A 15,850-nucleotide genomic window follows, 5' to 3' on the forward strand; every position below is an offset into this window, starting at 1 on the left:
CTCTTTTAAATTGTTCTGCTGGAGCTTCCCCTCCAGCTTCCTCCTGTATGCATCCTTAGCTTCCTTAATCTTAATTTTCAATTGCTGTTGGACTTTTCTCACCTCCTCACTGTCCTCATTCCTGAAAGCTCTCTTCTTTGCATTCAGGATGTCTTTGATGTCCTTTGTTACCCATGGCTTGTTTGTTGGCATAACAAAGGATGGTGCGTGGTGGTACCGTGGTGTCAACACAGAAAGTGTGGCTCGCAGAGTGCATTCCAGTCTGTCACCACAAAACATTCCTGAAGTGCCCCAGTAGCCTCCTCCGTCCATCTCCTCACAGTTCTGGTGGCCACAGGTGTTCTCCTTACCAGAGGCACATAGCAGGATTTGAGGTGTACCAGGTTGTGGTCTGACCTCCCCAGTGAGGGAAGGGCAGTTGAGCTGTATGCATCTTTTATGTTTGCATACATTAAGTCCAGGGTCCTGCCCTCCCTGGTGGGACAGCTCACATACTGTGTGAAAGTTGGTAAAGTTTTGTCCATGGTGACATGATTAAAGTCCTCCGAGATAGCGATGAGGGCACTCTGGTTTTTGGGCTGCAGCTGTGCTGTCACGTTGTGGATGATGCTGCAGGCTGACGACGGGTTGGCGGAGGGCGGGATGTAAACAGTCACTATAATGACATGAGACAGCTCTCTCGGCAGGTAATAAGGTCTTAGTCCCACAGCAAGCAGTTCAAAGTCCAGGCTGCATATCCGCTCTTTCACAGTGACATGTCCAAGATTACACCATCTATTAATGAGAACGGCCACTCCCCTGCCTCCCGGTGCAATCGCGGTCAGCCCGAACCGTCTGAAAACCCTCCACCGCGACATTGTTATCCAGAATGTCCCTGTGTAGCCATGTCTCTGTGAAACACATGATGCTACATTCCCGGTACTCCGCCTGGTACCTGACATTCCCGTTAGTTCCTCAACTTTGTTCGGTAGGGATCTCACATTGCCCATAATAAGAGAGGGGAGACACGGCTTACTTCTTCTCTCTAAGCCTTTCCTGTTGCAACTCACTTCTTTTCCCACGCTGTCTTCTTCCTCCTCTGCACCCTATGAGTTTTCCTCCAAAATTCAGCCGGTAAATCGGTTGGTCAGGTCCCTAAGCCAGCCGTCATCCTGTCGATTAGCTGATCCCATGAGTAGCAGATTCGGGCAGCATATCCCGCAGGGAATGAGCGCAGTAACTCCACAGAAAAAGTTGTGAAAAAACACGGCCAAAAATCTCCCAACCAACATGTATAAAAGTGGGTACACACAACCCAAGATTACTAAAAAGTTGCTGAAAAGAAAAGCACATTACCAAATAAAAAGTAAGAAAAGTAGGAAAACGAACGGGAGCAGCGGAAACAGGCTGCATGCACTTTCGCGCATGTGCACTCATATGTACTAATTTAAACACATAAAACAGTTACAAAGAAGAACAACACACTGGACCTGGTTAACAAAACACTGAGAGGAGCATACAAGGCCTCACCCCTCCCCTATCTCGGTGCTTTAGACCACATCACCGTTATGCTAATGCATCACTCTGCTGAACAGTCTGAACGACTTCTTTGAATGGTTTGAAGCTCGCAACAGCACTCCTGCACAGAAGACACCACCCCCTCCAGATGACCAGGTGCTGTCCCTGTCTCCAGCCAGCGTGAGGAGATCCTTCTCCAGGATCAACGCTCGCAAAGCTGCAGGACCTGACAACATTCCTGGCTGTGTGCTTAAGGACTGTGCAGAGGAGCTCACAGATGTCCTCACAGACATCTTCAACACCTCTCTGAGTCAAGCTGTTGTCCCCACCTGCTACAAGAGTACCACCATCATCCCGGTTCCAAAGAAGGCCTCACCATCCCTGTGGCACTGACCCCCATCATCATGAAGTGCTTTGAGTGATTAGTCATGCAGCACATCAAATCTGTCCTCCCTCCTTCCCTGGACCCCTATCAGTTTGCATATCGGGCCAACCGGTCCACTGATGCAATTTCCACCACCCTCCACTGCAGCACCAGGTTCTTGGTTGTGTACCTCACTGAGGACCTCTCCTGGAGCAGCAACACTGCATCACTGCCCAAGAAAGCTCAGCAGCGCATCTACTTTCTCTGCAGACAGCGAAGAGCCAGAGCTCCAGTCCCCATCATGCACAACTTCTACAGTTGTCACGATACCAAAATGAGTAACCACGATACTATACCAGATAAAGTATCACGGTTCCGGGTATTATCGCGATACTTCTTTTTTTTTTATTATTATTAATAAATCAAGTCAAATTTTATTTGTATAGCCCAAAGTCACAAAGTACATTTGCCTCAGAGGGCTTTACAATCTGTACAGGGAGTGACACCCTCTGTCCTTAGACCCTCGGTTCCAGTGAGGAAAAACTTGCCCACAAAAAACCTTTAACAGGGAAAAAAGGTGGAAGAAACCTCAGGAAGAGCCACAGAGGAGGGATCCCTCTCCCAGGACGGACAGACGTGCAATGGATGTCATGTGTACAGGACAAATCAACACAAACATATTGTACAATTACAATGAATGATAAAATGATTACAGTAGCAGTGGAACCTGTGATAGAGATAGAGAGACACAGATACACAGCAGCAGCAAATCATCAACTAACTATAAAGTGTAATGGAGATATGGTAGCAATAATGACAGTGATCATATATATATAGTGGACGTCATGCAGGATCACAGCAGCAGCCACAATCAATGAATTATTTTTATTTTTTTTCTATGAACTGCAATGTATTTGTACAAGTTCTTAATACTTATTAATTACTTATAATTCTGTTTGATGCATGATAAACATAATACTGGTGAAGTAAGAATTAGACTGAAACAAGTTTGAAACAACAAGTTTGGTTTTTTGAGCAAAATTAGTGGAGCCAGTGACGCCGCCACGGCAGACTCGCCGCTTGGACCCGGTGCTTCTGCCACGGTTAGCGTGTTGTCTCGTGTTTGTGACTGTAAGCCGCGCGCGCGTCTGGGGGAGACAGAACTTTAGCTTGTTGTTTGTTTTGAAGCAAATTTCAATCGAAGCGGAGCTGTCTTCATGCTGCTCTTGTCGGCAGAAACAGATGAACAGCCAATCAGCTAACAGACAGGCGCACCCAGCATGCGAAAACAGCCTATCATATCCCCGGATGTCACCTGTAACAGGCAAACAGCCAATCATTCAGCAGCTGTGTAGTTCGGTTGCGGTTCCATGTTGGTTTGTTTACAAGCGAGTAGCATGCAGTGAGAAGCCAGGAGGAGAGCAGAGGCGGCTACCATGTAGCGGAAACTGACACCGGTAGTCAGAGATGTATAGTAACGAAGTAGAACTACTTAAGTACTGTACTTAAGTACTAAAATGCAGTATCTGTACTTTTTTGGAGTATTATTTTTTTCCCCAACTTCCACTTTTACTGCACTACATATTTTTGATGAATTTGATACTTTTACTCCGATACATTTTTCATGTGCTGAATCGTTACTCGTTACTATTGTAGCGTCCAGCCGGACACGTGATGAATGACGAGGCGAAATTAAACAAACCTGCATTTATTGCTGAACGGTTTGGTTCCAGGACTCGGTGACTGTCGGCCGGAACCACGCCAAAAAAACAACAACAACAACGGAACAGTCCCGGTCTCACATCAACCTTGCTCGTGCGCCGTACGTCATACACCTGACACCCAGGCGCGCGCTCTCTCACCTGCTCCCCCGCCCCCTCGCTCTCGCATTCATTCAGACGCATTCACAGACCATGGGAAATCACAGAACTCTACCATGAACATTGTAACACTGTAACATTAGAAGTTGTGTCTTAATAAATATTTGAAATAATATAAACAACAGTACTTGTACTTTTATTTGTACTTTTACTTTCAGTACTTGAGTAGCATTTTTTTACATACTTCTACTTGCAATACTTAAGTACTAAACATTTTGAATACTTTAGTACTTTTACTTAAGTATGGTGTTTAAATAACACTTCAACTTCTACTCAAGTCAGTTTTTTGATATAGCACTTGTACTTGTACTCCACTCCTTTACTCCAGTACTTTATACATCTCTGCCGGTAGTATAGTAATCCATTGTAGTACCGTTGTGTAGAATTTCTAGTATAGTAGGAACCGTTATGATTTGGCACCGCGGGGTACCGTGTATACCGTGGGTATTGTGTAACTCTAACACCTTCTACCGTGGAACCACCGAGAGCACCTGACCAGCTGCATCACTGTGTGGTACGGCGGCAGCACTGCATCCTGCCGGAAGACCCTACAGTGCATAGTGAGAGCAGCTGAGAAGATCATTGGTGCCCCCCTTCCCTCCCTCCAGGAGATTTACAACACATGCCTGGCCTGCAAAGCACCCATCCCAACCGCCACCTCTTCAGCATCCTGCCCTCCAGTAGAACAATGAGGAGCCTCTGGTCGAGAACCAGCAGACTGAGAGACAGCTTCATCCACCAGGTCTTTAGGATTAGGCCTGTGTTGAAAAAATTGATTTTCCGATTCTGAATCGATTTGCATATTAATTCCTTAAGATCGATTCGTACATCCAAAGATCGATTTAATTAAATTAAAATTTTTATACATTTTCCCTCGTTGAACTTTAACCCCACTAGTCGCGTCATTGAATTGAAACAGGCGTGCACCGTGTTTAAAAGGGAGACACGGGCTTGCTCCAGGTGGGACTGATGTGGCAAGGTGTATGGGGGTGTCCCCGTTAAAGGACGGATGCAGATGTTCAGTGTTTATGAAGATTTATTGCCATTCTATAATAAAATACAAACAGCAATCAGAATAGCATGAGCTATACATAATGCACAAATAATAACACTGTACTGAAAGATACGCACGTCTTATGTAAACAAATACCGCACACTAGGCTTATAGCTTTGACGGCGTGATTAGCGATTAGCCGAGCATTAACACAATATAAAGTAGCGTCAACATATTACAAATAATAATTAACACAACACGGCATCCAACCTGGACGGTAAGTTGGTGGAGAAGCTCACCTTTTCTCATTCACACACAATAAACCCACAATGCAGGATATAGGAAAAACACAGGCAAGAAATACATCATACACTGCTCTTTAGCGGAGCTATAAACTTCTCTCATGCGAGGTGCGTTCAATGACCGTCGGAATGACTATGATGCGCTCATGAACGTGGGAAAAATGGAAATTCACCGGAAATATAATAAAACTACAGACAACAGAACACTCAAGGAAAATTCTACAATTACCAGCCACTTCTGTACGTTCTCTTAAAATAACTGAGGCAATTGCGGGTTACATTTGCAAAGATATGCGCCCGTATTCCCTTGTTGAAAACGAGGGCTTCAGGCAACCAAAAAAATGGTTTTAATAAGACTAACCCGAATCGAGATCAGATTGGATCAGATCGGATTATGATAATCGATTCTCAGTCTTGAGAATCGGAATCAAATCGATTCTTGGAATTTGAATCGATACCCAGCCCTAATCAGGATGCTGAACTCCCTCCCAGCACTGCCCTCTGCACCCACAAACTCTGGACACTAACACTCCCCACCCCCTACCACTATGCACAATCAAATGGCACCAGCCACTTTACAAACTCTTTGTAGCATAGCGAGCCGGCCGTATTCACGCAAGATCACAAGATCACGCGAGAATCCTGGACAGTTAACCACAGAGGGTATTATGGTGAGGCCATTTCAGCCTAAGGACTAAGGACTGACTGGGGATGTAAGCGCCGCGGGCCTTGCGAGCCAGCCGTTTTCACACGAGATCACGCGATTATCCTGAACGTACGCAAAACCACAAGCCACAACCTCAATAAACTGTGTGTATAAAGGAAATAACAACAACAAACAGCTGACTTTGCTTCTCCGACGCGGAAGAGATTATAAAAAGCATCTGTTGTGTCATAAATTATTGTGTGTTGTTCCACTTCAACAATTAGTCTCTCATCGTTCATGTTGAGACCCTTTGATCGATTGACTGCTGACCTGGTGCCACCAGTCATGACGTAACGTTGATGTGAAGTTGTGATAAGCTACATGAACTGCATATTGTGTTTTATTTTGAAAGGGGGCAGAAGTTTATTACATTGATTTCCTGTCTGGTGCGCAGTGCTCTGTTGAAATTTACGAGGTTTAGCAGCGGCTCGTGTCAAAAACAGAAGTGCTACGGAATGCTCCGGAGAGACGCTTCTGGGACGCTGCTAAGACGTTCCTTGCGCCCGGTGTGAGTGCTCTCATTGACTAGACTGGCAGCTATCTGCTCCGGTGACCGCGGCGCAGCCGTTATGCGGCGCGTACGCCTCCGGAGTGGGCCAGTGGGCTTCGTCTCTCCTCACTTGATACAAAAAGTACGCATGCGCGCAGGGGATCTTTCTGGGTGGGCGGGGAAGTGTGCTGCGTGCTGTGAGGAGCACCAGGAGTGAGTGACACAGGCAAAACTCCGGAGAATTAAATGCCAACGGCTTAAAACATTTACGTGACAATTACTCGATGGTCACGATATAGTCATTTCATACATCTCACGTAGAACAAGCCGATCTATCGCCCACCCCTACACCCACATGTTTGCAATTATATGGGTGGATACAAAAGCATGCGCAATGTGATGAAGAAAATAGTGTTAACAATGGCAGCATTAGCGTTGCTAGAGGACCTTGCAAATGGTGCAATCGGACGTTAGCGATTTAAGGAACGCATGGAATTACTTGCAAACGATGATAATTGGCTCATAAGCCGATTTCGGTTACCAAGGTCAGTGTTACTGGAGTTGTGCGCAGAGCTGCGGCCGGCCCTAGAGTGCAGGGGTTGTCTGTGTCCACACAGGTGCTGACTATGCTGGGGTTCCTGGCAACAGGGGCATTTCAGCGGAAGGCCTGGTTTAATGCATGATTCATTCATTATGACCAACAGCATGGTTAAACTCTAAACATCATTAAACTCTATAATGCCTCCCTCAGTGAGTCAGATACACCCCCTTCTGTAATCTGACACAAACACAGACAATTACTTTTGCATTTGTTGCTTTGTTGCACTTTATTTCATGTAAATTTTGTTCTTAAATGATGATAACTTGTTTAACATAACCTGGAGTATTGTAACAAAAATAATTTCCCCCTGGGATTATTAAAGTATTTCTAATTCTGATTGTTGGGAAGAGGAGCTCTCCTGTACAAATACAAATACTTGCGTGGATTTTCACAAGTATTTGTACATGAGGCCCCAGGAGAGCTCATGCCGAAGACATAAGTCAATACTGCACACAGCTGGATTCATTTTAATACTGCTGCTATTTACCATATTTATACTGTCCATTCTGTTTATACTGATATATCACCATATCATACTGTTTATATCTTACATTGCCATATTTTTCTTAGATCTTTTTTAACTTGCATATATTGTTTTATATTTTATATTTCATATTTTAGAATTCATGTTTATTGCTGTTTGCACCAGGGATTGGGAGAAATTTCAATTCTGTGTATGTCCTGTACATATAGCAGCAACTGACAATAAAGTTTGACTTGACTTGACGTACAGTGGCTGCACTGCATCCTGCCGGACCCTGCATACATCTTTTATTTTTTGATATAGCTCACTGTTTATACTGTTAATTCTGTTTATACCATTAATTCCGTTTACCATATTTGCCATGTTTATATTGTTAATTCTGTTTATACCGCTACACTTGCCCTCACGCTTTGGCAATGTAAACATATGTTTCCCATGCAAATAAAGCTGATTTGAATTGAAGTAAATTGAATTGAATAATAACCTTGAAAAAAATTAAAACGTTACTCCAGCATGTGAAATGTACTGTGAACATGTGCTGTCAAGTGGCTAATGTTAGCTCACTTAATAACGTGGATGAATTGCTAGCTAGCTAGCAGACTCAGATGGACTTCACGGAGTTGTGTCGTCACAAAGACTTCTCCCAGTCAAATGTAGGAAGATAAATACAGCAAAAACAAGATGACAGAAACTTTATTTAAAACACAAACACTCGTTTTATGTAGCTGAATATAGCTCATAGGCTAAAAACAATTTAAGAGTAGCGTAACGTAATTAATGCAATCAACGTCATTTTAACTGCAGAATTAGGCTATATGTCGTTAATAATAATGATCTTATTTGCCACAGTTGATTTAACACCTAAACACTGTGAGAGGAGCATTTTATTTGCAGCATTATGTGTTAGCATAGTCTGTCGTCAATAATTATGGAGTTATATTCTCCACATTTCTATAATGTCATTTACTGTATTTACAGTTGAATGAGTGATGCTGACTGTGAGTTATGAGAATATAACACTGTATTTGTGTCAGTTGAATATAATGCCAACTAAACAAAAACATTTTGAACTACTTACAGCCTCATACTTAATGTTAGAGAATTTTTAATAAGATGAAAATGCAAAGTTTTATTTCCTGCATCAAAATTTCAAATGCACAAACAGTAGACTGCCCTCCTCGTAGAACAGCTCTCAAATTTGAATTTATTTAGCCCATTTGTAGTCTAAGACAGGCGGGCAGTGTTTGACTGGTAGAATTCATATGCTTATGGACAAACTGACTCAAATGACTCGTAAGATCTGGATCCGTTTAGTGAGTGATTACGAAAGATTCCATAAAAGGATCAGAGTTTAACATCTCTATAGCTAACAAGATCAAAGATATTAAATGTAAGACTATAAGACAAATGGTGTTTTAGCTAACAATAAATGATGCATCAGTACAAAGCAAAGGTGTATAACTAACAATCGCTTTCTATGAGCCAAAAGATGCAGGCAAGGCAATGACCAACAAACTAACTGTAACCGAGAAAAAACTAGGCTGAGGTGGGACACCTGGCTGTGGATTTGCTGTGTGGCAAGAGTCAGGCATCGGTTGCATAGTGTTGATGGGTATTTGCAAACAACAGCATCAAGTAGACACACAGTGAAAATCTATATGAATAAAAAATTAATGCATTCAGATGCATCCTGAAGTGCCTAGAGATTCCCACCCATAATCAACATGAGGGTCAGTGCATTAACCAAATGCTGCAACACATGCAACAGATATGCAATATAGAGTGGTTATAGTTAGTAATGTGCTGTCTTTTAGTGTCAACACCACTAACACGCTGCAAAGTGCTGCATGTTGTCAATTTATCACCAAAAAAACATCTCACATCCAAAAACAGTCCGTTTTGAGACCTCGCCATTTAGGTGAACAAAGAAAGGCCTAGACGCAATGATAAAAGAAAAAATATAGAAAACAAATTAGACCAATCACATTTTCTCCACACACTCCAACACTTTTTGTACTTTTGAGCCAACTATGACCTCTATTCGCCAGAAGACAGACTCATCACAAAGAGGCTATGCTAAAGCCTTACCCTCGACTGACCTGGACTCCTCGCCAAAGCGAGATGCTAACATTCCTGACTGGGTTAGCTCAAGCTCAAGCTAATGCTTGCCTCCATAAATGTTGTAAGTTTTTCCTCACTTGAACCAAGGGTCTAAGGACAGAGGGTGTCACTCCCTATACAGATTGTAAAGCCCTCAAAGGCAAATGTACTTTGTGACTTTGGGCTATACAAATAAAATCTGATTTGATGAATGGTGATATATGCGGGAGAATGGACTCACTGGGTCTTCACTCTGAGATCACTACGCGCCTTAAATCAGTTCTTCCCTCCATCATTTCTCTGGGTACAGTGTTTCCCCTATATTCATTCAGTAGTGGCGAAGCGCTGCTACTAGATTACGAGCGCTGCTGCTGAAATTTCACAAGATCATTAATATCAATGCACCACTAATGATTTTTACTCACACTGTATTCATAGGACATCTACGTAAAAGTTAACGTTCAAGTTTATACACTTTAGAGTAGTGAGTAGCGTAGATAGTGTAACGTTAACGTAACGTAGAGTAGCGTAGCTCCTTATGGCAGTGTCCAACAAGTGAGCGGGCAGATAAAGTGATGGTGAAGTGGTAAAAGTGAACGGAGCAGCAACTATACTGAGAGACAGATTAGGCGAAATGTAGTTTGTCAGTTAATACATGCTACAGCCTGTCAGCCTAACGTTAACAGTATGTATTTTAGCTGCTAAGTAGTGTTAGCTACATTAATTAGCTGCTTGTCATTGCTACCTGTGTGAGTCCAGAGGAGCAGAGAGAGGAGTGAAGACAGGGGCGAGGAGAGGAGCAGAGAGGAGTGAAGACAGGGGCGAGGAGAGGAGCAGAGAGGAGTGAAGACAGGAGCGAGGAAAGGAGCAGAGAGGAGTGAAGACAGGAGCGAGGAAACGAGCAGAGAGGAGCGAAGAGAGGAGCAGGGAGTGATGCAGGGAGAGGAGCGAGGAAAGGAGCAGGGAGAGATGCAAAGAGAGGAGCGAGGAAATGAGCAGAGAGAGGAGCAGGGAGTGATGCAGGGAGAGGAGCGAGGAAAGGAGCAGGGAGAGATGCAAAGAGAGGAGCAGAGAGAGGGGTGAAGAGAGGAGCGAGGAAAGATGCAAGGAGAGGTGTGAGGAGCAGGACCTAGAGACTTTTCAATACTGAATATAGTTAATCTTAATAGAATTAATTATTAATTGATTTCTGGCCTCATCCTCATGATTGTATTTCTATAAGACTGACCTGAGAACAGACTACAGGGAGAGCATCTGGCCACTTGCATACGTGTGAACATTGGCTGACTTGGCTGCAATCTTCTGGATTAAAAGTCAGTTTTTGGTGTCAACCTTCCTCTGTTTAGCACATGCCATGGCACACTGACTCACAGTTTGACCTCTTTCTCTGTCGTCTCCTCACTCCTTTATAGTTTTCTCTCCATCACTGTCACTGCCGCTCTATTCAGTGAAGGCCTGCCCTCTCCTGCCTGTGACTGGCTGACATTCTTGCCTTTACCATGACCAATCCCAGTCCTCCTCATGCCTAAAACCAACCAACTCAAACCCACAAAGGCAATCAAAGACAGGTAGGATGTACCTTTAGTTAAGTAGCGGTGCAGAAACACTGTCAGAAAGAAAAAATGATTCGCTGGTCAAAAAGTAATCTTTGCCAAAACTGAATAAAACTCTAAGATGATATGTCATTGCCGGCTCTTGATTCGACCCACTACTTCTCTCACATTCGTGAAGAATCGCAATAATTTTTTTCTGTGAACCGGTGTGAATCGTCACGCATTTGTGCGGATTTTTAAATCGTGTCACGATAAATCGTTACATCCCTACTAAGAATCCTATCATTTTGAACTCGTTCTCTGCATGGTGTGAAGCTCATGCTGTCATTGTAAAAACATTTCTCTGTTTCGTAAAACTCCTTTATGTGATAATCCCAACATTTCCCATCAGATTACAGATGGAATACTGAGCAATTGCGTTAGTAAGGGCATAAAAACAGTTGAAGATCTATATATCGAAGTAAATTTTCAAACTTTCAACAACTGACAGAGAAATTCAAACTCCCCAAACATAATTCATTTAAATATTTTCAAATTACACACTGGATCTGCAATAATTGTTCAGACTTTCCTCATATCCCCCTGGAATCCCTGTTTGAAAAACATTCAATGTGTGAAACATTAAAGACCAGTAAGGGGCTGATATCTGCTATTTATGCTATTTTAATAACCTGACAACATATAATCAGATAATACAAAGAAGAAAAGGGAATCGGATCTTAACATAAGATACGACGACAAAGACTGGTATAATATCCTTGAAATCTCTCAATCAGTACTAATCTCAAAAAAACACAGACAAATACAGTTCAGTGTATATAATAGAACTTATTATACCCCATATAGACTACATAAAATACACCACAACTCCTCTCCAAATTGTCAGAGATGTAGAACCTGTGAGGGGGACTTGCTTCATGTGCCCTGGAAATGTCCTAACTTGGAAACCTATTGGAAATACATCATTAATATAGTTTCAAACCACAAATATCAAGATCCCCCCTGACCTGAGGATATGGAGTCTGGGAGATATACAAATTTTGCAAGCTTTACTAAAAAATATTTCATATTACTTGCGGGTACAGCTGGTAAAAAATGTATATTGCAGAATTGGAAATCAGAGTTTCTTCCATCGCAGAGACAATGGTTAAATGAATTAACATCCTACAGCACTCCTGAAAAAATCTCTGAGCAACCCAGAGAAGTATGAAAAGATATGGGGCTCTTTCTTGTCCTTACTACCATCACTACATCAGTTTAACTAGTATGTCAGTATATAACCTGCTCCCCTTTACTATTTTGTCTACTCCTAGGATTTTGACTATTTGGGACCTCATACAGCATTTGATTATTTTACTTTTCAGATGTAAATGAAGGTGAACTCATGCAAATGTTTTATTTATCTTTTTTTTTTTTGACAAAAAAAAAAAACTAGGATTAGTAATAAAAAATAATCAACCCAAGAACTAAAGGAGGATTAGGACTTCCAGATATATACTAGGACTGGTAAACTAATATTCGAATTTCGAATATTATTCGAATATGATAAAAATATGTATATTCGAACGTAAAAATGAATATTCGAATATTTACTATTTGCTCAGGGCAGCGCGCGCATTGATTCTCCTCCGTTGTGTCCCATGGTGCGTCCCTTACTGACCTGTAGGCTAGCTATCTGCAGTCACGTGACACAACAAGGAAGCACCCCATCCCGCTCCCCACCTCAATGAAGAGCAGGCTACACACCAGTGATCCCGATGAGCAGTACAGTTTTGCATAAATTGCACTGAAGTTACACTAAATGTAACATGTTGAACATGACGCTTGGATTTAGTTTGAAGACCGAAAATAAATCAGCGTTTGACTACCACTGGTCGTTTTTCTTGACATTTGGCAGTGCAACGCCCTCTGTTGGATATAACGGGGTACTGTTACAATACTGTTACAAGTCCTATTCTCCGCGGGGGGAAAATAATTAATTAATTAATTAATTAATTAAGAATATTCGAATATATTCGATATTCGGACCATTTTTTAAGACTAATATTCGAATTCAATTTCTGGGGAATGTTACCAGCCCTAATATATACCAATATTATATAGCATTTAATTCTAGATACCCCCTTCAGTGGGCCTATACTGGTGTTAGAGAGAGTGGCAGTTGGGAGTGGCTAGAGGAAAACCATCCTTCAGAGCTTATAATAAAGACATAACTTTAACAGCTCTATGGTATAATCCCAGAGCCATTTCCAGAATAAACAACCCAGTCCTAAAGTTCTCATGTGATTAGTTAAAATCCCCCAGAAGTGCTTGAACTTCATGGAATATCTTTACCATTATGCCCACTGTGGAACAATCCCATGTTTACTGCAGGTGGTAAACCTCTTAGGAATAATATATGGCAGCGACATAATATAAACCAGTTGGATCAAGTGATTAGCGAGGGTAAAACTATCCCGTTTAATGATTTAAAACTACTATTTGGACTGACAGATACAGAACTTCTGTCATACTTACAAATAAAATATGTTATGAAACCTTTACTTTCCAGTAACGTTTCCAGGCACTGCCCTTCTGTGAAGAGGGTTTGGGTGAGGGTTATTTAAAGTTTGTCACATGTATGCCCTGACATAAAACTCTGCCCGCTGGCATGTATACTGGGTGTGAATTTGACATGATGAACTGACGTACTACTGCACCACTGTACCCCCCACTCCTTAAATTATTTTTATTATTATTATGATTATTATTTTGTTTGTTTTTTGTTATTATTGTTGTGGGTGTTTTTTGTGTTTTGTTGTTAAAATATATATTAAAAAAATAAAGAGTGATTCCAACAGGACCTTCACACCTTGCTGCCCTAACTGGGCCCTCATAATAATCTGAGCAAATCCACGTGTGCTCACAGTGCACACTGTTCTGCTCTTAATGTTTCAGAAGGCTGGATACTAAAAACCTGAGCGAGTTCACTAGGCTGTGGCCCCTGATTCATTTGCTCTTGTACATTAGTGAATGTAAAGCTACAAAAACGTGTTGCCATGCCAGACAAAAAGAAATTCATCAGTGCCACATTTTAACATGATACATTTCATGTTTTAACAAGAAACGATCACGTTAATGTAACAGTGATACATTTCCATTTTTCTGGTGTGTCAGCAGTACACTTCCATATGAAGCCATATTTTGTAAAAATGACATACAACATATAAAACAGACTGACGTCTTGTGCTGTTGACCTTCATGTTTGAATTATTAACTGTGTGATTAACTGGAGTCATGTAATGAGAACAAACACGTGTGTAGCAGTCCACATTCACCACAGAGGGATTACGCTTAAAGTTAATATGCAACGTTGCTTTGAATGTTCGATGTGGCACGTGTCAACGGGATTTCTGACAGATGAGTGTGAATGCAACTAGGAAACAGTTCAACATGTTCTGATGAAGATGACGATGATGACAGTGTGAATGGCTGATAGTACAGTATCAGTGAAAACATTCGTATCAGCCTAACCACGAGCAGACAGGGTGGCTGAACATCCTTACCCAGGTATTTGATGGTGAATCCCCGTGGCGGATTAAGGGACCTTCTCATCCATCCTTCCCTCAGCACCTCAAGATGGTCCTCTTTGCCCTGAATCAACAGCACATGCTCGTCTATCCATCCCAGGAAGAAGGTCTCTGACACAGCCTCGGTAATCCGCTGGTTCCACACATGTTGCTGGGTGTTCTCCGCTTTGAAATCGGCAAAAATCTCATAGCCGGTGTGGTGCCTCGGCAGCTCATCGCTCTCAGATACCCCCACCGCCCCCACCGCCTCCACCGCCTCCCCAGCCGCGACCCTGGATAGTACTATGGCCAGGGAATGGGGCGCTATCTGCAGGAAAGACTCCATTGTCGTGTCGGCCTTCTAGCTGACTACCGAATTCAAAGTGCTCATTGTATTTACCTCTCGGAGACACCGTCACACTCCGCGGATAACAGACAGTCCATGTTAGCTAGCAGGGCAGCTACACCCTGCCGCAGTGTTTCTATGAAGCTAGCTGGCTAGCTCCGTTAGCTCCCTGTGTTTATATGAAAGCCATTTCTACACTGGTCAGACAGCTTCTTCTCCGGACACGATGTACCGCTCGAAAACCGGCCCAGTGTTTACTGAACACTCATGTCGACGGTTGTCCACCGGAAACGAGAGATGACATTCGTGATTTTCGGTGTTAACGTCAGGTACCAGCTAGCTGCTGGATGCTAGCGGGTTAATGCATTCATCCAGGCACCAGATGTGGTGAGCTCCTTTTTCTTGTCGACAGGCAGCAGCTGGGTCTCAGGGGACGCCTCTATCCTTTTTTGGCATCCTTCACTGATACCTGGGAGGAAAGAGCTGTCCGACCTCCGGCCAGTAATAACCTGTCTCGCGCCTGGCACGCTTTGGTGTGGTGCGCGAGGACGCAGCTGGACGCAGGACTGTGTGATCCAGGTACAGTGATGGCAGGCATCGCTGCCGAGCTGCGTCAAGGAAGCGTTCACAGCACTGAAAACACTATCTTCCGGCCAAATTTTCAAATTAAAACTTGTAGTTCAAAGCACCATCAAACCAGATGTTGAGTCAGCATAGATCTATCTATCTATCTATCTATCTATCTATCTATCTATCTATCTATCACCAACTTTCAGGAGTCTCCGTAACCATAGTAACTGACGGTGAAAGTGGAGAGGGAGGGATGCTGAATGAGGTTTACACAAACATACTCCAAAGTCTTTAGTGTCACACATGACACACCACGTGCTCTCTGCTGACTAAACTTTACAAACTGAGTCTCAAAATGACAACACAGGTAGCTGCCAGAAATCAATTGATAATGGATGACGTCACAGCGGACAGG

At 42.8% G+C, this 15,850-nt stretch overlaps 1 protein-coding gene across 2 annotated transcripts in view; it reads right to left on the minus strand.

Moving 5' to 3' along the window:
- Window positions 1-15,562, minus strand: part of LOC104934781 (storkhead-box protein 2) — a 77,247-nt gene extending 61,685 nt beyond the window's left edge. The window contains exon 1 of one of the 2 annotated variants that reach the window (XM_010750520.3): window positions 14,517-15,561. In XM_010750520.3, coding sequence (XP_010748822.1) covers window positions 14,517-14,865 — 349 coding nt within the window. In that variant the 5' untranslated portion in view covers window positions 14,866-15,561. Of the gene's footprint in view, window positions 1-14,516 lie in introns of both variants that reach the window. The other variant, XM_027277800.1, reaches the window with a different exon arrangement.
- Window positions 15,563-15,850: the final 288 nt, after the last annotated feature.

Source organism: Larimichthys crocea, chromosome I, assembly GCF_000972845.2.
Source record: "Larimichthys crocea isolate SSNF chromosome I, L_crocea_2.0, whole genome shotgun sequence".
NCBI classification, from domain to species: Eukaryota; Metazoa; Chordata; class Actinopteri; family Sciaenidae; genus Larimichthys; species Larimichthys crocea.